Raw genomic sequence first — 23,261 nt, 5'->3', positions numbered from 1 at the left:
TAATTAAGAGCATAGAGCACATTTTAAGTGACCAGCTCTGCAACATAAAACCAAGTTACACAGCTCTGAAGATACAATCTGTGAGTTCACTAAAAAACCCTTTAAAACACAATTACCTTCATTTTAATAGCATTAAATAGAACACTTAAGAACAGCAGCCAAAGGAATATGCTTTAGTGGTCACATCTTGTGACAGCAATGAAGTCAGTTCTGCATGTTGCATGTGTGGACAAAGAGGCAAATGCTCCATTCACTTTAAAGGGAAAAGCTGACAGCAATTCAATCGAATTATAAAGGTACTTGGAACTGCAGTAGTTAAAGTTTTCAGCTAACTGAAAAGTTTACAAGTGTTGATATTTTAACTGAAGATCAAAATTTGCATTGAAAAAAAAAATCACAAGGTATTATATCTCACACACACACGCAAAATACAATTCAGAATTATTGTGGGAGAACATGCAAAGAATGTCTTACCAATTACTATTATCCACAGCATCTCCAAATCCTGGTGTGTCAACTATTGTAAGTAGTAACTGAACACCACCCTCTTTGATTAAAACTTTTGACTGCTCAACCTGTAAAATTGATAAGGTAAGATTAAATTTTCAGCAATTTAATCACCCATCTTAAACACTGGGGAAAGCATTCAATGAATAAAACATCTGACAAAGAATTGCTAACTTTACTGCTTCAGAGGGATACTGAGTCTGCCTTTTGCTTCTAAAACCACAATAATTTCATAATAATTATTTCCAAAAGGAAAAAAGGTCATAATTTAAATAAAGTCAGTGATAAAATAACTCTGCTAAGTATATAGGATATTAAAAGAAAAAAAAATAATCTGAGACATCCAGACAGCCCCATAAACCAGGCATTATACTTGAACTTGGGTCACTTGAAAGATAATTAGGGTTTTCAGAACTAATAATCTCCCCAAGCACCTTTGATACTACACTTCTAGTCCTGCTAAGGTGCTTTAAATAATACATTTATTCTTCAGCTAATACAATGCTTTGGAAAGGAATCAGAGAGCAAGTGATGGTTTCCTGTTGAAGGTAACACAATCCAGCTGCAAACTGCTGAGCCAGACCTCACGTGACCGTAATGGATTGGGCTCCTGCGAGCTCCGGGCAGCGATGGAAACCCGGCTGGGGAGGCAGCTGCACCAGCACCAGGCGTGACGCAAGGGCTGGGCGTGGGAACGCGTCCCTCCCGCCGTGACCACCCATCCGCAGCGCAGCCCAGTCAGCATGTCTGACAGATTGAGCACGTCCTGACGCTGAAAATTTAAGCTAAAGAGCAAATGGACTGCCGCCCCCTTCTTCCTACTAGTATCTCCGTAACTATTCGTGATGCCCATGTCAGGGGTACCTGCCTGAGAAAGTCCTGGGCACCACTGACGCATCAGCCAGTCCGATCCACAACAGTAAGAAATTACAAACTCATGTTAGCGTGTTGGCTCCTTCCAATTCCTCAAACATTTAAGCATAGTTTGTTGTTTTTTGTTTTTTCCCCTGATATTAAGACAATTTCTATTAAAATACTAGTAACACCCTTTGCTAGATACAGATTCAAGAAATCAGTCCTGTGAGCCATTCGGAGTCACACGCAAGCTGGAAGACAACGATGCCACTTTATTGCTCATTGCTTAACCTTTCTTAAGCCTCCTGAACCCTAACTGAGGAAAGAAAATAAAGTTACATTTAACTAGGTGCGCAACTGCATGCACATTCAGTAATGAACTTTCAGAGAGAGTAGAAACTTGGATAATGAATCCTATCTGGATGGTCTCTTGGCCAGCTCAAGATTTGAGAGAGATTGTATCAATGCTGCTTAAGTGCTTGCATATCCCTAGTTACACGGGTGAAACAGACGCACAGCCACACCTGAACATTCCTGCAAACACTTTGAAATGACTGGTTATGTGATGCAATGTAAGTCTACAAGATAAATTACCACTCTGCAGAAAGTCAAACTACATACCTCTTGCACAAGCAGAACATTGATTCCAATTCAGGAATGAATATACAGAAACACAGAAAACAGTAACTAACTGCAAAGAAAGCTCTATATTTCACTCCTGAGTATGCATGATGCTATTTTTATCTACTCGTCAGTATGGAGCCTAGCTGAGCCAGATCCATCTCTTTAGCTACTAGGACTCAAACAATTAGCTCAACTATACTATGGCTGTCTACAGCATGCAGTTGTCATGAGCTGGTTCCTCACCCAACAGACCAAAAAACCCAAACCCCACCAGTAAGGCAGCTCAACACTGGGCTACCTGGATGCCAGTCACAGCAGAAGCCAGGTTTGGGTGGACTTCAAAAGGCCAGCCAATTCAATTGCCTACTTGAGCAGAGTGTTGGGTTAACCCTTGCTGGATACCCACCAAAGCTGCTCTATTACTCCTCCCCTCAGCTGAGTAGGGGAGAGAAAAGTAGAACAAAAAGCTCGTGGGTCAAGATAAGGACAGGGAGAGATCGCTCACCAGTTACTGTCATGGGCAAAACAGACTCGACTCAGGGGAAAAAAATTTGTTACCAATCAAATCAGAGTAGGGTAAGGAGAAATAAACTGAATCTTAAAAACAGCTTCTCCCCACCCCTCCCTTCTTTCCAGGCTTAACTTTACTCTCAATTTCTCTGCCTCCTCCACCCAGCAGTGCAGGGGGCTGGGGAATGCAGTCAGTTTATCACACATTGTCTTTGCCACTCCTTCCTCCTCAGAGAAGGATTTCTCACACCCTTCCCTTGCTCCAGCCTCAGGTCCCTCTCCCAGGAGACAGTCCTCCATGAACTTCTCCACAGGCTGCAGTTCTCCACTAACTGCTCCAGTGTGGGTCCCTACCATGAGGTACAGTCCTTCAGGAACAGACTGTTCCAGTGTGTGTCCCCCACAAGGTTATAAGTCCTGCCAGCAAACCTTCTCCACCCTGGGCTCCTCTCTCCATGGGTTCACAGGTCTTACCAGGAGCCAACTTTAGCACTGGCTTCCCACAGGGTCACAGTCTCCTTTGGGCATTGCCCTGCTCCAGCATGGGGTGCATAGGCTGCATAGGCTGGAGGTGGATCTCTGCTCCACTGTGGACCTCCACGGGCTGCAAGGGGACAGCCGGCCTCACCATGGTCTGTACCACGGTCTGCAGGGGAACCTCTGCTCCAGCACCTGGAGCACCTCCTGCCCCTCCTTCTTCACTGACCTTGGAGCTGTTTCTCTCACACATTCTCACTCCTCTCTTCCAACTGCAGTTGTGTAGATTTTCCCCCCCTTCTCAACTATGTTATCCCAGAGGTGCTACCACCATCACTGACAGGATTAGCCTTGGCCAGCAGCAGATCCATCTTGGAGCCAGACAGCACCGTCTCTGTCAGACATGGGGGGAAGCTCCTAGCAGCTTTTCTCACAGAAACAGCCCCTGTAGTCCCACCACTACCAAAACCTTGCCATGCAAACCCAATGCAAGCAGGCCTTACTGCAAGGTTAGGAAGTTTAAAACAAAAACGAACAAACAAAACTTAAAAACCCAAAAAACAAACCAAAACCAACACATCCACCAGCCTAAGACACCACCAAGTTACCTCTTCACTAACTGTACAACTCCCATCCTTCCAGAAGTGTCCAGTCCAAAGCCATGAGAACGTAGGAATATACGCAGTAAAACTTAGTTTAATTGTGGTGAATGTATTTTTCCCCCCTTAAGAGCTCTACGGAGAAATTTTCTTGCACACCATCAGTGCCAGAACTCAAGAGAGTAATCCCCAGCCACACAGTCAACTCAGCCAAGAGTTTACTACTCACAAGCTTCAGCACACAGGAGATTAACTTCTGATTCCTCGCATTCTTTTTGCTATCTTGCACACAGCGGCCACAGAACCCTCCTATAACCCAGCTCTCTTGGAAGTATAAGAAACCCGTAACACATCCAAAGTACTAGAAATGATAATGTTACTGTACTCTTGCCAAGTGCTACAAGGTATCAGCTTTATTCTCCAGCACAAAAATTCCCAGCAAGAACATTTAAATTATTAAGCACTCACAGTGGAATGCTTTTACAAAAGAAGCAATTAATAAAACATTATCTTGAACCTGTGTTTATAACAAAGGAAGAGGAAGGTCAGAAGATCCTCAAGACATGCCACGCCAAACATTTTTCCTGATTCTGTATGCTTGTAGAATCTAAGTGTGGCTGAATTTATGCAGTCACCTTCTATCAAATGGCCTGTGGTAACCGGATCACTGCAGACAGTTCTAATACCTTACTGGGAGGTAAGGATTCAAGTTTATTCTTACTTTTCATAAAGTCATGTAGGTATCTTGCTATCAGGTCAGGATTTTCAAAAACCTACAGAATAAGAAACATGAGTTGATCAAACTAAATGTCCTCTGCTCCTGTTGTGGGAAATCAGACCATATCCACCATACACTGTAAGTTGTAGAAACAGTAGTTGAAAAAACTGCCATAAAGCCTCTGTAAAGCTGCATTTTTCTAACTTCAGGGGATGTGTCCATACATGGTCAAAGGCACAGAAAGCAGCAACATCTGGAACAGATCCAGAAAAATCCCTGTAAACTAGTGTCATTCACAGTTAAGCATCCAACTGCATCCTATCATCTGATTTACAAGTATTCCCAATGGATTCAGGGAAAGCATTAGTTCAAGTCTTGGAATTTAAAGCTTTTGATTAAAAGTCTCCTCCAAATGGCCATTTTCCCATGCACTCCAGTCAGCTGGGTCACACGGGGCTCCTTGGCAGTCACTTCGCTGCATTCATGTCGTGATGCTTGTCACAGCTTGACTACTTGTAAAGGATTAAACAAGCCCTTACCAAACTCCATTTAAGAGAGTCAAATAATGACCAGAGAAAAGAGATTTCATACTCATCTTTTTCTGAGGAAGTTTCCTTTGAATTCATCTGACATGAAGTCACTATGAACTGTTTTTCTGCGTTTTCCATTAAATTAATACAAAGGACCTGCCCCACAAAACTTCAAACTGCAATTGTTTTCGAGCCCAAACCACAGTTTGTATTAATCTATGTGAGACTTTCTTATGCAATTCCTGACCAATAAATTATTCCCACCATATAAAAGTAGGCAATTACTACCACCAAGATTTTAGGATGCTCAGGGTAATCCGTCTCATCTCTACCCTGCAAAACTCTTGACATCCTCAACTTAGAAAAGCTTACTCTGGCAAAAAGCACAAACTCCATGGATCCAAACAGCAGCTCCAACTATTAATTCTTCAATTTCGTATTTGACTGGAATCATGTCTACATCATATGCATGGTTTCTAGCACACATAATTTTCAAAGTTGTAGAGAGAAATAGTTTTAGTCTCAGACACTGACACAGAAATAAGACAGTTTCAGTTTCCTTTTTAAAGTGCTACACTTACTAACTTATCATTCATCACCAGAAGTAATGGAAATCAAAGCAATGGTGCACTGCAAGTATACTCAAGCAAAGAAAGAAACAAACCACTTATTAGATAAAGTAAGCAATAGTTTCTATGGGGGAAGGTGGTCTTTAAATATATTTAATTTCAATCATATTATTTCCTAAGTCATGAGAGACCCCAATTTGCTTCTGAAAATAGTTTTGGCTAGCTTTTGCTCTTGGTCACCCTCAGGCTTTAGCCCACATGGTGGAACTAAGAAAAAAAGCAACAGCTTTTCAGCCAGGGCACGGATCAAGTGCTTCCCCTGCCCTTAAAGTTTACATGCCTTAAAAATAAATATTTAAGTGAAGCTTCCTGAAAGGTATGGGGGCTTTTCTTTAACCACTAAATCAATAAAAATCATACCATCTCTGATGAACTCAAATGGTCAGGATCAACAGACCATCTAATCTTGCCACCTAACCAATGAAAGTACTTAACTCAGATTCCAAAAGCTACACCACAGTTTTAATCTCATTTTTCTTACACTGATCCACCTATAGCCAGAGTTGGAAGGAGTTGCCTTTGAAAGATGTCTTGGTGTTTGTTTTTGGTTTTTGTTGGTTGGGTTTTTTTGCTTGTTTGGTTTGTGTTTTTTTATTAGGGTTTTTTGTGTGTGTTTTGGTTTGGTTTTTGTTTGTTTGTTAGTTCGTGTGTAAATTTTACATATGATTTCTCCCAATTTAAATAAAGATCTTCTAATGACAGAGGATCCAACCCACGATTATTTAAATTGTAATTTAATGAAAATAGCCTGAATTGGTTTAGTTTCAGCTAAACCAGTGTGTGATTGACAGTAATGAAATCACGCTAAGTCTCTCTTTAAATAAAAATGAAGTCACCCTTCTACTTTGTTTTCTAACATTCACTGATTAATAAGTACAGTATACCAGACCTTAACTATTTGCACACCTTTTCCATCTGACTTCACATGGTCTTTGAAATAGGTACAGAAATTCAACCCCTTCAATTCAAACAATGGGCTAATGCCCCACGAACAATCTTTTAAGTCTACTTTGTCAGAGTCACTTTCGTTTTACATTCAACTGATAAAATACCCTAATAGACATGACCAAAGCTTAGAGGAATTTACATACATTGTTAATCAAATTCGGCATGTTAAAAAACTTTCTTTCAAATTAAAAAAAAAATATTTATCCTGCAATAAATGCATTAGTATTCAAGACTTTGATGTTGAGCTAACTGACAAGCAATGTCATTCACCTTCTTAGTACGAGCAAAACTAATTTTTTCCTGGTCCTCTGTTAATTATTCAATGTTCTGAGATTAGATTAGAAAAATCCTTACCCAAAACCTCTAACAAAAACAAATCAAAACTGCCACAAAACACTAAGGTCAGCGCATCATAGCACGGGAGCACAGTTATTTGACCCCATTGAATAAAATAAAGCATCCAATTATACAGCTTCTGCTTGGCACCTTGTACAATCCTCCTAACTCAGCACAAGGCTTAATCACTTCGACAACTCTATACTTGCACAGTCACTTCAGCCACAGCTGAGGCAGGTGGTCTAAGACTCTCGTATTTTGTAATACAAAAAGCATGTCCCTTTTCTTGAGAGAAAATATAATTTATCACTAGGAAATTATAATACAAATCAAATGGATCAAGTTCAGTTTTTCAGTCTGGCTAAATATTTCAGTTGTATCAGGTACTTGAAGGAACATCTTCTCTGCCTATATAAGTCTAGTGCTTAAAAATCAGCCAGGTTCACCCTGGTCCCAGATATGTTTCAGAATAATTGACAACAGGCAGGGGGGGATAGTACCACAAAGGATACAGGTTGCAGAAGACTGTTGGATACTTTTAAACATTATGTCCTTGCACTTATGTAAAAATCCTCTAATATCCAGCATCTCAAACCCTGCCATAGGGGATTTAGTACACATCTACTGTTTCTACAGATGTACTCAATACTTTAATTGATAAAAAAACATTCCATTTCTGAGGAGGACTGCACCCATGTGATGTTTCCAAAGTACATGTAGCACACAAAGTACTTCACTTCAGGGTTCCCACGCTTCAACAGGCTACAAGCTCCATAACCTGAAAGTTTTGTGTAGCTAAGCTATCCTGAAAGACATACAGAATATTTCTTAGTGGCTCAAATCCTGGCTAAATTTATTTGAAATACAGGTGCTTATGTGACAACCGTATCCCCTTAGATTACTAAATTACAAGTTACATCCTTCAAGTTGCAGTTTTTTTACCCAGACATACCTGTACAGTCTTTTTAATTCTGTGAGAAGGACCTGGGTACTCTGGGGAATACAATTCTGTTAAGAATAATGAGTTGATTAATGTTGATTTTCCCAGTCCAGATTCACCTAGAAGAAAACAGAACAGTTTCAGTAAAACCACAAGTATCACACAGAGTATGTACATTTAGATCTGTAGTTCATTACTCTTGAAAACACATTACTACACATTACTACCTGAAAACACTTACTGCACTCTCGGCCTTTAAGAATCTAACCTTTTCCAACTTCAAGGAAAACCTTGCAAATGAAAGTGTCACTGCTGGATTCTACAGACGTTCATTTTTCTGATCCTATTAAGTACTGAACACACTTAGCACTTGTCCATCACTCCCATTACAAGACACAAAGATCAGATTGCCCCATGTTGAAGTTTATAAACAGTATGTCTTCCTAGTATTACTTCCTATCACGATGCCAAAGCAGACTAACCCATCTCCTTTATTTCAACTATTATTTGAAGGTCTTTTTGCTGGGGGGGCGGTGCGGTAGGGAACAAAACCCAACAAAATGCAGTTCCAGAACTATGTGGTTTGCCTGGGAATTTTGTTGTTCATTGAGCATGGAAGGGGGTTGCATTTTGTTTGTTCGGGTTTATTTTGGTAATTTGTTCACGAGCAACAATAAGTCAGCCCTGCTAAAGCATCTGGAGACACCACTGCCATGGCAATCCGAGCAAATACAGTTACAATTCCCATAGCAAAAATTACCCCTATTGCCAGCTCTACAGAGACAGGAGCAAGAACTTCAGATCAACTGCTTATTACAGTATTTTAAAAGGCAAGTCTCTTCCTCAGTTTTCTATTGTAAAGAAACTACTTCAACTGGACAATTCACACTATGAAAAAAGTATACCAAAGTGATACTTTCTATTTAAGTTTTCATATGCAGTGCTGTTAGTACATTGACCTAAACAGGAACAGCCACATAGAAATTTGCTCTTAAACTAATGAATTTGTGTGCAAAGTGTTGGTGACATACTTTTACCAGGTGAGGAGAATGAGCTGTTCTGCCCCCATGCTTTGAAAACAACAAAAACCAAAAACCAAAAACTAACCCACTAATCCTCCCCATGCCTAAACGAATACTGGTTGATTTGAAGACCAAAACTCAAAGTTTCACAACTTGCCTTGAGGTGCATGTCCTGGATTAATGCAAATAATCGAGAGTTACAAAAAGTCATTAGGAACCTCAGCAGACAAGACCTTGTCTCCACTGTAATAGCCAGCTCGATTTCATACACAAGCTGGCTTACGCACATCAGCCGTCTCGGTTACAGCGGTGTAGCTCAAAGCCTCTGCAGCACCGAGTGGTGCAATCTGATTAGCGATACCGTAAAGGGATTAGCAGCTGATAAAACATTGCAACCAGAGCTCCCGCAGGCTGCCTACGCTATTAGTAGTGCTCATTCTCCAAAGCCCGGCCTGCCTGACAGATGAGCTGCCCCGTGCTGCAGGCAGAGGGGCTGCGGCAGCCAAGGAACAAGGGGAGTGATATTCCCATCGTAACCTCCAGACAGCAGTGCTAGGAATGCAACCCCTAACACAACAGCTGTGTGTGAACCAGAAGGGACAGGCTTGCTGACAAGCATTTCGTCACTACCGCTGCAGATTTTGCCTTTTTCTGCGGTCAGATGCATCAGACATTTCAGAACTAGGCGGTAAATACAGTGCATAAAAGCGCCTGACTGTAAGGGACTCATGTTCTACTTTAGGGCTGAGTCGGCTGCAGCTGAGAGGCTTCCCTGCCAAATTTGCAACAGAAAGGAGCTTCTGAAAAGCACAGCTTTTCAACCTCATAGCTGCAGCTGGTTTAAAGTTTAACCCTATGTCACCATCTCACAACTCTGTTCAACATGCACGTATCATTCCAGTCAACTGAAGAGTTTTCTATCCACCCTACTGAACCCCTCAAGAGGAAGGCCCAGATTTTGCAATATGCAATTTATATCCCTCCAGTAAACGTAGCGTTTTTTACCATAATCTTGCAAAAGGCTCTCTACCGCACTAATGAAAAATTATTTCTGTAGCAGATTCTACTACACACAAAATGGGTCGTTGCTGCTTCTCCCTCTCATTAGGGTTATTGCTGGTCTTAATATGCTGCAGAATTTGAAGCGGAAAACACAAGAAACAATCACTTCTCCCAAAAATCACAGGGCTTGTCAAGTTGCCATTGAAATGCAACATATGGAAATAAGATTTTCAGCTTTGAAAGAATGTGATGGAAAACCAGCAGGTCTGCCTAAAGGATTCCTGCAGCTGTGGCACTCCATACCAAGTAGCTCCTGAACTGCTGAAGCATTAAGCCCTGATAGATTTTAGGTTTGTTCCCTGCTCCTCACCCCCTTACAGCGGCAAGGATCGGAAAGCAGTTTTGAGCTGAAATCAGTGAAAAGACAAGAATACTAAGGATATCTGTGCATCACCCTGTTCGCAAAGGTGTCCAGCCTCCTAGGTACTCACACCCACGCTAACTTTAATCAGCCAGTGCAAACTGTAACAATTAAACTGCTTAACTGCTACCAGTAATTGAGGTCTTAGATGTAAAGGTGTGCATCAATACACCAATCATCAATGCGGTTGTCTTAGACCATGTAACAGTCAACACCTATGATGGTAGTGAAAGGGTATAGTATCAAGTAAAGCAATTACACTGAAACTGTAGGTAAAACCATCACTGGAACAGTCAATCCTGCACTACGGGGAGTCAGGCTGTTCTTCCCATAAAGAACCCTGCTCAACTCAAATTCATCTGAAAGTATTCCCTACTGGAAAGACTGGGAAGGCAGCTTCCAAGGATGCAATGGGCTATTAATATAACAAACACAAAAGAGAACAAGGAAAACAAGTGACATTTATTTTTCCTTAACATGAAAAGAGACACATCCCAAACAGAATTCATCTTCCCACTCTCAGTAAGCATGTCTAATGAGATTTTGTCCTTTCACCATTACATGAAGTGGCATAAAATGGAATGGAATAGAACCATTCCAGCAGCAATAACCTCCAATCACTCAATGCATCATGATGCAGCTGCCTGATTTAGAGTGAGGGATTTTTAGAAATACCCTGTGGCTCCTGTTTTCAGCATGAAATGTTTTGTTTCAAAAAAGCAAAGAAAAAAATATTTTGACTTTGCAGGGTAATCCTGAATCCAAGACTTCAATTATTTTTTGGTATCCACCTACTGCTTTTAACTTGCCCTCACTTTCCCACTACATGTTTCATATACACTTCATGGTCTCCCAAATAAATATATGGTTCTTTTTCTTCAATATTTTGTGTCTCATGTTTATGGGAAATTAGTGGTTTAAACAAAATGTCAACATTTTCTCCATTTATTTTTCTTCTATGGTCACATTTAAATACATGGAGCTGAACACTCTTCTTGGTAGAAATAAGCATGTAATTACTAACATACTCCTGTCAGTCTTGCAAATGACAGAATCTCTTGTCAGCCCTTACGGGGACCAGGAGAAGTTCCAACTCTTCTCAAGCCTATGAATTTCTAAACAGCTGTACAAATATTGTAGCTTTTCTTATACACTTGGGTTAACAATTACCCATTGACAATTAGCATCTCTATACAGATGTACCATGATACATCATTTAAAATTAACCTTGGATAGCAAAATTTCTTCTTCTATGAGCAAAGCACTGACCAAGTACATCCCTTTTTCTCACTACACAGACGTCACTAGCTGCAATATGAGAAGAGAGGGAAAAAAAAACTAACAACAACAACAAAAAAATCATCAACAAAACAACCAACCAAAAACCAAACACACATCAGGAAAAAACACAACACACCAGCACCCCAATACATTCAGCTTTTGTATCTCAAATACATTTTTCAGGGTCAGAAGAGACCACTGAAAACCACTGGAATTATTTGCAAACCATGGTAAATTGTCTCCAGAATATTATTAAAGCAGATACGTACAGAGAATTAACAATTAAAAGACTGAAATAATGAAGAGCAATCCATGGGAGTCAGGGGAAAGCAGCATTCCAGAGATGAAAAATAAGTAACTCAGTTTGTTCTCAACTGAAATACATAAGTCTTTCACCTTCATTTCCAAATCACTCCCTGTCAATGAATCAGAAATCCTCATCTGTGATAACCAGTTAGAGAATCTACCCAAGTTACAAGTGTTGAATACATCAGGTTTTTTTTGAGTTCGACTTCTATCCATCAGCTCTTGTTACAACTTTATTACTACAAAAACTTGAACTGAGAGAATCGCCTCCCTATGATAATAGAAGTGAATTGTTAAATCATAATGATGCTGCTTTTCTCACTGTTCATTGTAGCGGCACGTTGAACATGTGGCGTATTTCCAACCTCCTCCAATTTTTCAGCCTCCGCCATTCCTATTCAAATACCTACAGCAGAAATGCAGAAGCAGTTCAGTGCAACTCCGTTTGCAGCTGGAGGCTGCTATTTTCTCATTCATGTATTACATTTCCTGACGATGCACCACACTACATCTTCTAGCTACCACATCACTCTGAAAATCCAGGATCATTTTTCTGCTGTGATTTCCTTGTATTCTTAGGATCTTGTTTGCTAAAAATCAAAGCCTTGAACTTAGAAGCATGGCTTACATTCTTAGACTTGCAACCTCATGTGAGAGCTCACAAAACACATCAAGTGATCAAGATCACTACCCAATAGTGAACATCCTCAGTGTGCTCTCTTGATGTTTTATTTCCTACCTTTTCATTAAGTAGGAAAGAAAGTCCTCTTGCAGAAATCGCCAGAAGTTTCTCTAGTCTTCGCTAATAATTGGCCACCTACCAGTCGAACAGTATTTCATGCTCATGCCCCGTGACAATCAATTGCACCACTGGGAATGTGACGGCAGATGCCACCTGTACTCAGGAATTTGAAGTTGCTTTCCCAAGCCCCAGGTGGGACTACAAGACTGCCAAGGAGCAACCCAACTGCAAGGAAAACACTTTTGGTGATCGCAGCATCGTAAACTGACACTTTAGTTAAATTGCTTTGTGTATTGTCACCAAGAAGAGGACTCAGTCTCTATCGCTTTACCTATTAAATGAAAATGGTAGGAATTACAGATTCAGAAAGTGCATTAAGTGCTAACAGTTCTGGTGGGTGAGAGAAGGTAACTCATCCCAGTGGGGCTTGTAGATTATTAGAGACAAGACACCAACACCTTATTGTCCCACAGTAAATGAGTTTCCTACAAATCACACTTTTTGTTTTCCCAAGGCTTCCACTGCATTCAAAGTAAAAGCCTGCATTTAGAGTTACTTGATATAAACAGTCAAACACAAGCTGCAGATGCTTTACCACTTTATCAGAATGAAGACATCCAAAAATATGTTTCTTCTCTGATGTGAGGGGGCAGAGATTTTTTGTGCATTTGATAGCCCCAAGTTATTACAAAGAGATAAAATTCAACAAAAAAATCCTGTACTTCTCCACAACTTACATACACAGAATATTTACATCAAAGCACATTTTATTTTTAGCAGGTGAGCCATTTTTTCCACGGATTTTTTCAATTTTCTAAATTCTAATTATTGTGACAGCTTTTGCTTAAAATACAAGCCCATCAGTTTGATGTTGGTGACTCAAAAAGGGGTAAAAGGCTTGTCAGAAGGCATAAAAATAATGCATTTCATCTTCTTTCATCCTTGTCCAATTCACAGTTTATGTGCACGACTGCACCTGCAGCTTTGATGGCACTGTCACACAGAGTTTTTTGCTTTTATACAGAAGGGAAGCTACACGGATAATCAAGAAGCCTGAACTACACCAAATGGTATGATGGAACTGTCCTCTCACTGAGGGAGAACGATGCTCTGCCACGTGATTATACATGACCACAGTCTACAAGATGCTTTTAATTTTACTTCTGATTTTAGAAGCTTTCGTAAAGGCTAGTTCCTGCCTTCAGCACTCTACAAAATACAAACCAACATTTCAATAAACATACAAGAACACCCAAATGAAACCCATCAGGAGGAGGGGTGGGAGCAGCACCATGCTACACAGCTGCTCCCACATATCTACAGCTCCAGGTGGGACAGTGTCATGTGAAATCCTGCAAAAAGTTCAACTTTGTATGTTACTGACATTTATAAAAAGAAAGCAAGCCAAAGCTGCACAACTTGAATTTGGAGCATAAATTATGGAAGGAACATCTGTTAGAACCACAAAGCTGATCCTATGGAAACAGAGTGACAGGGAAGTCTACCAGCCATTAAGTCACTTTTGCCCATCAGCAGATGCATCAACAGCAACAAAACTTCAGCATTCGGGACACAATAAGACAATTCCATCACCTTTCTTAGAGCAAAATTTCAATGTGAAGTGCAATAACTGAAGTCAGACTCTTGGCATATCATTCTTGTCACAGATGTCATTTAAATAATTCAGAAAAGCGATTAAAAGCAGGGAAGAGAAGTACTTCAGAAGACTGTAACAGATTCTAGGTAGCATTTTCCAAGTAATATTATTTCCCCTCAAAGCAGAGGCAGTTCTAGCTGTCTACAGCTGACAGATTAACATGGCCGTGAAACAATGTCTTAACTCCACAGGTGAGATTTTGGCTGCTGCCAAGAGAAACGGCCCCCAACTCCCAACCCACCACTTGCGCTAGAATTCATAATGCGGCATGATGAGGCAAGAAGTGATCCAGCAAACCAGGGCATGAGGGGCTTGAGAATGGGAAAATGAGGGAAAATAGACACCGGACAGATGAGGAAGTCAAATCCACAGGTTTCCAATAAGAGGGAAGGGTAAATGCAAAAAATCTGCATTTAAAATTCTTCTCTGCAGGAAAACAACCACCAACAACTCACAAGAATTTGTGGCACTTCACAAAGAAAGTCACATTTACTTTAATTATGTATACAGAGTTTACTCTTGATAAACAGCATATCTGCAAAGCAGCCATTTAAAATAGGATATCTTACTTAATCCAACATGAGGCAAAGCAAGCAAGTTGCCAGCATTTAAAGAAAAAAGCTCTGGTCTAGTAAAACCAAGAAAAGAAAATCACAACTTTCTCCTCGTTTTTAGTTCTCCAACATGTCTGCAGATGAAAAAATAGCCCACAGCATTAGTCCACCAATATCTAGTACCAACAACAGCTGAAATGTGACAACCTGGGATTCAGCATCCAAGCTTGCATGGAATTACAGGTATGCAATTAGCGGCTGCAGCCCAAGCTTCCCAAAGCTTACCTCACTTTGTTTTCTGCATTAGTTAAAAGCAAACTCTTATATCTGATCGAGCTGTAGTCATACTGTAATGTGGCTTCAGAGACATTACAAGCAACAAGAAGTTGTCAAAACTGACCTACATAGAAAATCTGAATGCACAAGCTATCCGTGAAAGAACTGGGTTAAGGGATTCAATGGGAAATGACAGAAGCTGCAGAGCTCCAGGACAACAAATCTCCTGTGGTTAAACCCCATAACCACCATGGACCTTGTATTTTTACAGGCTTTAAGGAAGGCAAAACTTTAAAAAAGCTTTCCCAAGTGCAGAAAAAAACCCAAACATACTTCTTCAAAATGAAAAAGGAACAAACGCTGTTGTGAAAGATGCTAAAGGAGGGTGCTCCTAAAAAAATATATAACTGAGACCACCACTGGTTGGTCTGTAAGATTTATCTGTCCAGAGAAAGCTGCAGAGCTGGACTTGCTCTCTGGAGAAAAAGTGACAAATATAATTGATTAAATTCCCCAATTACCACAGACAACAAATTGTACATATTTTCTAGTACATATTTTTTAACATTTTGCTGACTCGCAATTGAAAGGTATATTAACCAACAGATTACAGATTATTAGTCACAGTAGGATCTTTCATTACTTGGGCAGAAATAAAACCCACACAGATATCTACATGCTCATGAGAAAACAAAAGCGTGATTGGGTTTCCTTAATCTTTAAGACCTTAAAGGCAGTACAGCTTGCATTACTCACGTTATACTTAAGAAAAATAGTATTTTAACTACTCAACCAAGAGGAGAGAACGGTGAAGGACAGTAAGCAGGATATTAGCCAAAAACAACCAAACCAAACAAACAACAACAAACCAACAACTGATACATCTAAAGCACGAGTATCACAGAAAATTTCAAAAGTACAAAAAAGAAAGTTATTTTTGTACATGGGAACTAATGAGTCTCTACATAACTCTACAGAGAGCACCTAGATTGACTTACTCAACACTGCACGACCTCTTCCCTTGAAAATGTATGCATTAACTCAATAAAACCTACTGGAAGTGAGTGCTGAACACTCTCAAAATATCCCAGGTGGGACATTCTGCTATTAAACCAGTGCACAAAAATCTGTTAGAGGACTGAACTTAGAAGATTTCAAATGCTAGTCAAAATTTCTTTCAACGCTTTATACCTTGTCTCTTCATGCCTTCTCTCTATAATGTCTTTGGAAGCACTTGTTACTGCAGGCAGCACAAAGGAAACTTTGTTAGGATGAGACACTTCACTGGCAAAAGTGGCAAGAGAAACTTGTAGATATCTTGACAGAATCCTGCAGATTTACCCCACTGATAATATTTTGGGCCAATAAGGAATGAAAAGTTAGGCCAATGCCATCTGCAAGTTAGCATAATTCTGCTTCTCAATATTTGGTCTAGTGTTAGTCAAACAAGGAGCAAAAGGATCATGAGATGTGCTCTGCTGGATACACTGCTGCCACTTCTCGGTAACCTTGGCAAAATACACAAATTTGATACCTCAATTACATGAGGGCGGTTAGACGCTTTTGTTTCCATGAGACAGATTCTACCGTAATCTTAAAAATGGGTATTTTATCTCTAACAAAGGCTGACATAGGTTGGAATTATCTTGTGTTGCCAAGACTACCTACTTTTTAAGATGGTGAGAAGAACCGTTCTGCTCAAGTGCTAAGCCACTGCTTCCAAATTGCTGCCACCAGTATTTCGTTTTCTAGCAGTTACTTAGTGGGAAACTGAGCTGCTTTTGTAGCCAACAACAGAAGCATATATTTACAAAGCTGAAAGGCAAATGGATAGGTCTGATGATAAGGTGAAATCCTAAGACCTGTTCAGTGAGCTTGCTGTATCGAAGCAGATGAGTGTGAAGAACAGACATGGGAGGTGGACCAGGGCTCCTTCTGGAGCTCCTGCCAGGTCAGGAGGACACAGCCCGGAGCCAAGAACGCAGGACCGGGTAAGTCACAGGCTTGTCCTTTACAGAAGGTGAGGGTGATATAACAACAACTACAGGCAAAAGACATTTAAAAAATAAATTCTTGAAATATTCTCTCACATAAAACTCTTAAATCATTCAGTCAAAAGCAATGTGAAAAAAAACTGACTTGGTAAGTTAGTTAAAATATGACATCCTCTTTTTTCTCTCAACATCTGCTGAGTGGTCAGCTATTCATTTCTGCTATGCCTGGCACTGATGTAGCAGAAAAGTGGTGAATAAATACTTGTCAATAGTCAGTTTCCTCTAAATTAGCAGCTCTGCATATATTCTGCTTTTTTGTCAGCACTGTATGCCTCCAAGACCTACAAAAATAAAGAAATCTTACAATTTCTCCTCCAGTACAGTGTAATGGTATCCCTTTAAATTAGTCTCTTTAATACGAAATGTCACAAAATCTCATCTCATCTTCTACTTCAATATTTATGCTCCTCTAAGGCTCTGGTTTACTTTGAATTTTAAAGCTGCTTCCTTTTGTAGTGTTAAGAGCACATAAAATATTCTAGTAATTTCTACATTCCATACATTAGAATATGAGGATTCCACGTTTGCAGTACTATGGATTTTCATTTTATCTGAACTTCAAAATCTGAATTGAAAGAGTCTCATGTTACTCTCCCACAGCAAAAAGTGCTTCCCACTCCTCACGTTCCATCTTTAAGAACTTGAGTAGTTGTCAGACTCCTATTCAATTTTGTGTTGAAAGTGGTACATAATAGACTTGTTCATACTGAAATAATAATTCTACTAATAAGACTACAAAAAATATGAAAAGCTTCAGTGATGCATGGATATCCAAACAGGATACATCTAATTAACATGTATTGTTTTATTTACAATTTAACATACATGAAACCTCCCAATTTAATAATAATTTTCATTTGAAAAATACATACAGACATACCCCACAAATGTTTCATTTGAAACACACATCCTAAACAATTGATTTAAAGCCAAGGCTGTATGTTTGCTAAATGATGTGTCATTTCCAAAACTTTAAGTTGTTCTTTTAAGCCAAGGAACAAAGACTTTCCTTCATCCCAGACCACATTGGGCAGCTGCAACAACCAGGGCTTCAAAGAACAGTCAACTCAATAAGCATCTCGTCAAAGTGTAGAGTTATGCGTCCATTAACATCAGCTGATATGATGAACGACTTCAGCTGAGCGGTGCCATACGTTGTGCTCTTCCCCTGAGCTCTCAAAAATTACAGACACATACAGAATCCACAAACAACTTTCAAACATAGGAATATTTTTCATTCAGATCCTACAAGACTGACTTGTGCACAGCTTCATTTAGTACTCTTAGTATGAAGGCACCCAGAGGATAAGCTACTCCTCCAACTATAGAAGCCTTGAGGAATTTCAAGGAAAGGTATCTCGGACATAAACATATTAATAGATCCTTCATTACAAACATCACAATATAGCCAATAGTAACAAAGTGGAAGATTTTTTAGCCAAAAGCAAGCATTATTTTAGTGCAACCAAGGCTAATTTTGACAAGTGGCTGAAACAAATGCCTAATCACTGTCATATCAACGAGTACTGCCACCAAAAAAAAAAGAAATCCCAGCCTCCATGCCACCCCCTCTTTGTGCTGACACGAGATTTTTCTTTTGCCATGCCACAAATGGACTGAAGACTAACCTTCCTTGCAGCTCCAGAAAACTGTCCAGCTGGATTTGCACACTAATCCAATTTGGGCCAAGCGCTATTAGTTCTTTCAGCAGCAGCACAGACTTACGCCAGGTTAAAAACTGAACTTCAGTCTAGAGGAACAGCTGCTATTGCTGGACCACAGTTTTTCCTAATTAAACCAGAACAACACTTCATAAATGCCACTGAAGCCAGTAAGCCTCTTCAAGTACTTAAAAATGACGGAGAATAATTTCCACACTCCTATTTACACAAGTGACACCCTCTACATCAACCAAACTTCCCCATTCAAGTATCTTCAAAAGGTTGCCTGTAATATTAAGAAACAGTATGAAAAGGGAATTTCAGAAACTATAAAAAACAGAAGAATCATTTAAAAAAAGCTCCACAGAAAAACTAGTCAAAAAGAGGTTGACCACAGATGAAATGCATAGTTTAATATCTTCCCCTTCACTTTGTTCTGTTGTTCATTAAAGCAAGAAAATCCTTCAAGTTGGTTTTCCCCCTTTCCACCCAGCAACAAAAAGTACTCACGTCTTATTTTCCTAAAAGTCACCATTAGCCTGGTTTGGGAAAATAGCTGCACCAGCACACAATATTGAAATTAAAATACTCATTGAAATTTTACAGTTTTTAATGATTTGCAATTATCAGAAAGCAAGGAAAAAAAACACCTTCAAATAAATAAGTCTAATACTGACTCCAGGGCCACACTAAAAAAAGTGGTTTTCTGTACAGTGTTTTATCCATTAACATCTGTGACACTAATCATCTTTGCCATGTTCCAATGGGAAACCTCTCAAAGGAACCAGTGATCTTGGAGAAAGCAGCTCTAATTATTTTCCAGTGGTAACTTTAAGCTGGTCACAGCTGGTAACTTTAAGCCCTACCGATACTAAAATGATCTAAGTAGGACTAGAAAAAGATAGTTTGCCACATCAGATTGGTCAGTGGAAAAAGAACCATGTCAAAGAAATTCACTAGTATTGAGGAAATAAAATAAAAATAAAATAAAAGAAGCCAGATGAGGTAAAGAACTGCAAAACAGAGTCATGGCTAAGGCAGCGACTGCCAAGGAATTTGCATTGATTATAATATTTTTGAAAAGGAAGATGGAAGTCTGGATTCTTCCTAGATGTTTCCAAATGCTATGGCTAAAATAGGTCATTGTTAAGAGGGAGGCGGGCTTTTACAGTTTCAGTAACATCAGTTATTGTCCAAACTTACTATGATGAAAAAAACAGAGCAAGTTTTTTTTGGACTTGGATTATCAGAGTGTTATTGGGAACTTGGTTCTCAAAAGCAAAGGGAAAGACAACAGCCAAGTCAAGATCACAAAAATTAAGGCCTAAATGAAGTGGCCTAAAAACCAGGGAATGACAAGGAAAAAGCCAGTGCATTCAGTAGTTACATTGCACTGTAAGGTGTCTCAAACATTGATACTGATCAGAAGGAAAACCAGCATGCAAGCAGAGGACAAAATCAACAGAATACCTGGGGTCAAGATGAGGGGAATCGAGAGAAGATGAAGTTGGAAAGTCTTCAAAAAGGACAAAGAAGTTGGAATAAAATTGAAAAATAAACTGCTAGCTATATCTGAAAATAACAGCTATACACAGGCAGCCCCAATTTACGATGGTTTTGAACAAAACTTCTCAACAGTGAAGTACTTAAGCCACGCAGGCTGGCCAGAGAGAAAGCGAGGAAGAGAGTCTCAAACTGAGTATCAAACGAGGAGAGCAGTATTAGTCACCCCAGCACCCAATTAAGCTGGAATGAAATTGTGCTACAGAAAAATCAATCAGAAAGCTGTGGAAAATGGTTTAAGGCAAGATCCAGACTTCAGCAAAAGCCTCTGCTGCACTGAGCTGCGCTACAGTGTACATCAATAAGCCCTTTGCTCTCCCAAGAATATTCCTTCCAAAAATAAACTTACCATAAACCACCGCAACACACTTCCTCTTTACAGTATGCGTTCCAGGTTAACTACTTTTTACAGGTTGATCTAAACTCATCCATACCATAAAACAAAGATCAAGGCTGTCACTACCATCTCTCCAAAACATCATCTTTCCTTCCAAATTTCTAAGAAGTTTATTTTTTTTTCCTTGTCCCATTCATCTCTAGTCATGCTTCATTTGAACTATAGGCCTAAATTGCTTCAGAGATATTTCAGGTACTGAAACCACCAACAGATTTATTCATTATTGGACATAATTCTAGTGGTAAAAGTAGCAAGTTATGTTTCACAACATCCTCCACTCCCTCAACTGGAGAAGCAGCACTGCAATCTCTATCAGGATACTGTACTTTCTTTCAACTATACAGGTAAGTTCAAAAATAAAAATAAAATTAAAACAAAACAAAATTTAAAAAAGAAAACAAACACCATCCTTTTCTATGAGCTAACTTATTAATTACTGGAAAAGGAGCATCCTCCTGACTCTCGTGCCCCCTGCAAAAAAAAAAGATGCGTACTCTTGTTTCAGGTTTAAGGGATTCCCCTTTCCCCATCATGATCATGAGCTGTGGGTTTTTTTTTCTGCTGCTTACAACAATCCTGAAGGACTGGACATAAAATTCGCATATTTCTGCATCAAAATTTTTCCTCAAACATACCAAGCGATGATGCTGAAAGGAGTAATTTAATGCGTATTCAAGACAGATTTAAGTTGAAGCCACCCACTCCTGAAGTGCTTGTACCAGGCCTACTGAAAGTATTTCAGCAAAAGGCATAGGCCAAGCTTGGTTTTGTTGTTGGTGGTTTTGTGGGTTTGTTTGTTTGTGGGTTGTTTGTCACATGTTTTGTTATGTCTGGGGGTGGGGCCTTTCAAATTAAAAAACACCTCCCCCCCACCCCCCAGGTGCTTTTTAATTTGAAAGGCTTCATTGCAACCTTTAAAAGGACTAGTTATCATGAGTGATGGAGACCAGATGAAAGGACCTGGATGGCTTCTTCCAGTCCCAAAGTAGACTTTTTTTAAAAAAATATTTATTTAATTAAACATAAATAGCCCATAAAGACCTACATTAAAATCTTTAAAGTGATCAGACAACAGTAACGTCTGAAGCACGGGCAGAAATATAAAGGCTGTTTTCAGCTATAGTGTCTTTGACAGCAGATACAAGATACTCTTCAGAATTCAATTTGTTATTTTAAACCAGGTCAGATTTACTCAAAGCTACATTGATTTCACAGCATTTGTACAGAAGTATTGAAAAAAAAAAATGGTCACATCCTTATTACTGACCAGATTTTAAAAATATTTCATTGGTTTCTTTTTGCAGTTGGGACCAATTTCCTGATCTTCAAGATCATTACACCTATCGGCCTTTATTCAGCAAATGTTTGGAAGCCCCTCAAGTCTACTACAGACATAATATACGTACATTCCTGTCCCTTCTACATGCTTAATTGACCATTTTAAAATGTCATAAATGGTAACCATTGGGGGAAGGGGGGAGAGAAGGGTAGAAACCAATAAAAAACCACCATCCATCAAAGAGGAAGCAGAACTATCTGCTAATTTCCTCCGCCCACCGCAGATCCTCAAGTGCTACCTGTCCATGCTAAATTCCTCAACATTGATGAATTCAGACAAACAATCTTGAAGCTTTTAGTGCTGAAAAGTTTGCAACAGTTGACAAAGCAATATATTGGTAAAAAGTGGTCAGAACTACTCTGGCCAATTAGTTACCTTGGAATGTTAAAATTATATCTTATAGCCTGCACTTTCAATACCTCATGTGCTTTTATGTATTCTCAAAGATTTCCAAATACAAAAAAACCCAGACTTGTAAAACTTGCTACTAGGTACCTTGTTTATTTTTCTCCTTTTATAGATACCAGCATGACTTCACAGAAAATATTAACTACTTCCTACGTACAAGAAAAGCCAAATGCTGCAAAATTTACATTAGAAGTTGTACTACAGGAACTAAGACTTGACTACACCTAAGGACACATTTACACTTTTAACGGAGCAACAGCTATGCTCAGAAGAATTGTCTTAATTTGTAAACAGTTAATACAGGCTTAATTGAAAGTATATACTTACCAAAATATTTATAAATTTTATGCATAATTCTCATACAAGTTGTTCCATAACTGGCAGAACCAAGTTAGGTTTTCTAGGTACCAGTGCCTGTCACTTCCCACCAACTAGTTACTGCAGGTTCTGCTTTCAGCCCTCTGGCCTCTCTGTCTTCCTCATAAGCCTCAAGGCAGACAGACTGTGTGCTAATTAGCTAATGGACCCTCTTAGATGTAATCCTGGACAGAATATTCTGATTTAGTATTTCTTCCCAAAGAAATTGAGTTCACATGCTGCCAGACTGCCCCGTGATGTGAACAAAAGCCCAGTAAATGGGAACAACTGGGAGACTGACTTCAAAAATTGAATGAAGATTGGAGCTAAAACTTCAGTGTAGATGCAACCACCTAGCACACTGTTTTGCCTGACCTGAAACACAAGAGAGATTTACTAGCCAGTAGTAACACTGGTGCTAACTAATCAGCCAGCTAACAGCAACTGTAGAATAGATAAAGCTTGTTTATGTTGTCCCCCAGGGAGAAAAAGTTGAAAAATCCTATAAAAATCTTGCAAAAACAGTGTCTGTATAATTACATGACATT

The 23,261-nt window shown here is 39.5% G+C and overlaps 1 protein-coding gene across 3 annotated transcripts in view; it reads right to left on the bottom strand.

The window, feature by feature from the left end:
• SEPTIN7 (septin 7) overlaps positions 1 to 23,261 on the bottom strand; it is a 406,575-nt gene that overhangs the window by 20,150 nt on the left and 363,164 nt on the right. For all 3 annotated transcript variants that reach the window (XM_065051825.1, XM_021294416.2, XM_065051826.1), the window contains 2 exons: positions 7,686 to 7,792; positions 475 to 575 (listed from right to left, as the gene is read on the bottom strand). In XM_065051825.1, coding sequence (XP_064907897.1) covers positions 475 to 575; positions 7,686 to 7,792 — 208 coding nt within the window. The remainder of the gene's footprint in view (positions 1 to 474; positions 576 to 7,685; positions 7,793 to 23,261) is intronic.

The sequence above is a fragment of the Columba livia genome, chromosome 2, assembly GCF_036013475.1.
Source record: "Columba livia isolate bColLiv1 breed racing homer chromosome 2, bColLiv1.pat.W.v2, whole genome shotgun sequence".
Classification (NCBI taxonomy): domain Eukaryota; kingdom Metazoa; phylum Chordata; class Aves; order Columbiformes; family Columbidae; genus Columba; species Columba livia.
This window is presented reverse-complemented; position numbering and strand designations above follow the sequence as displayed.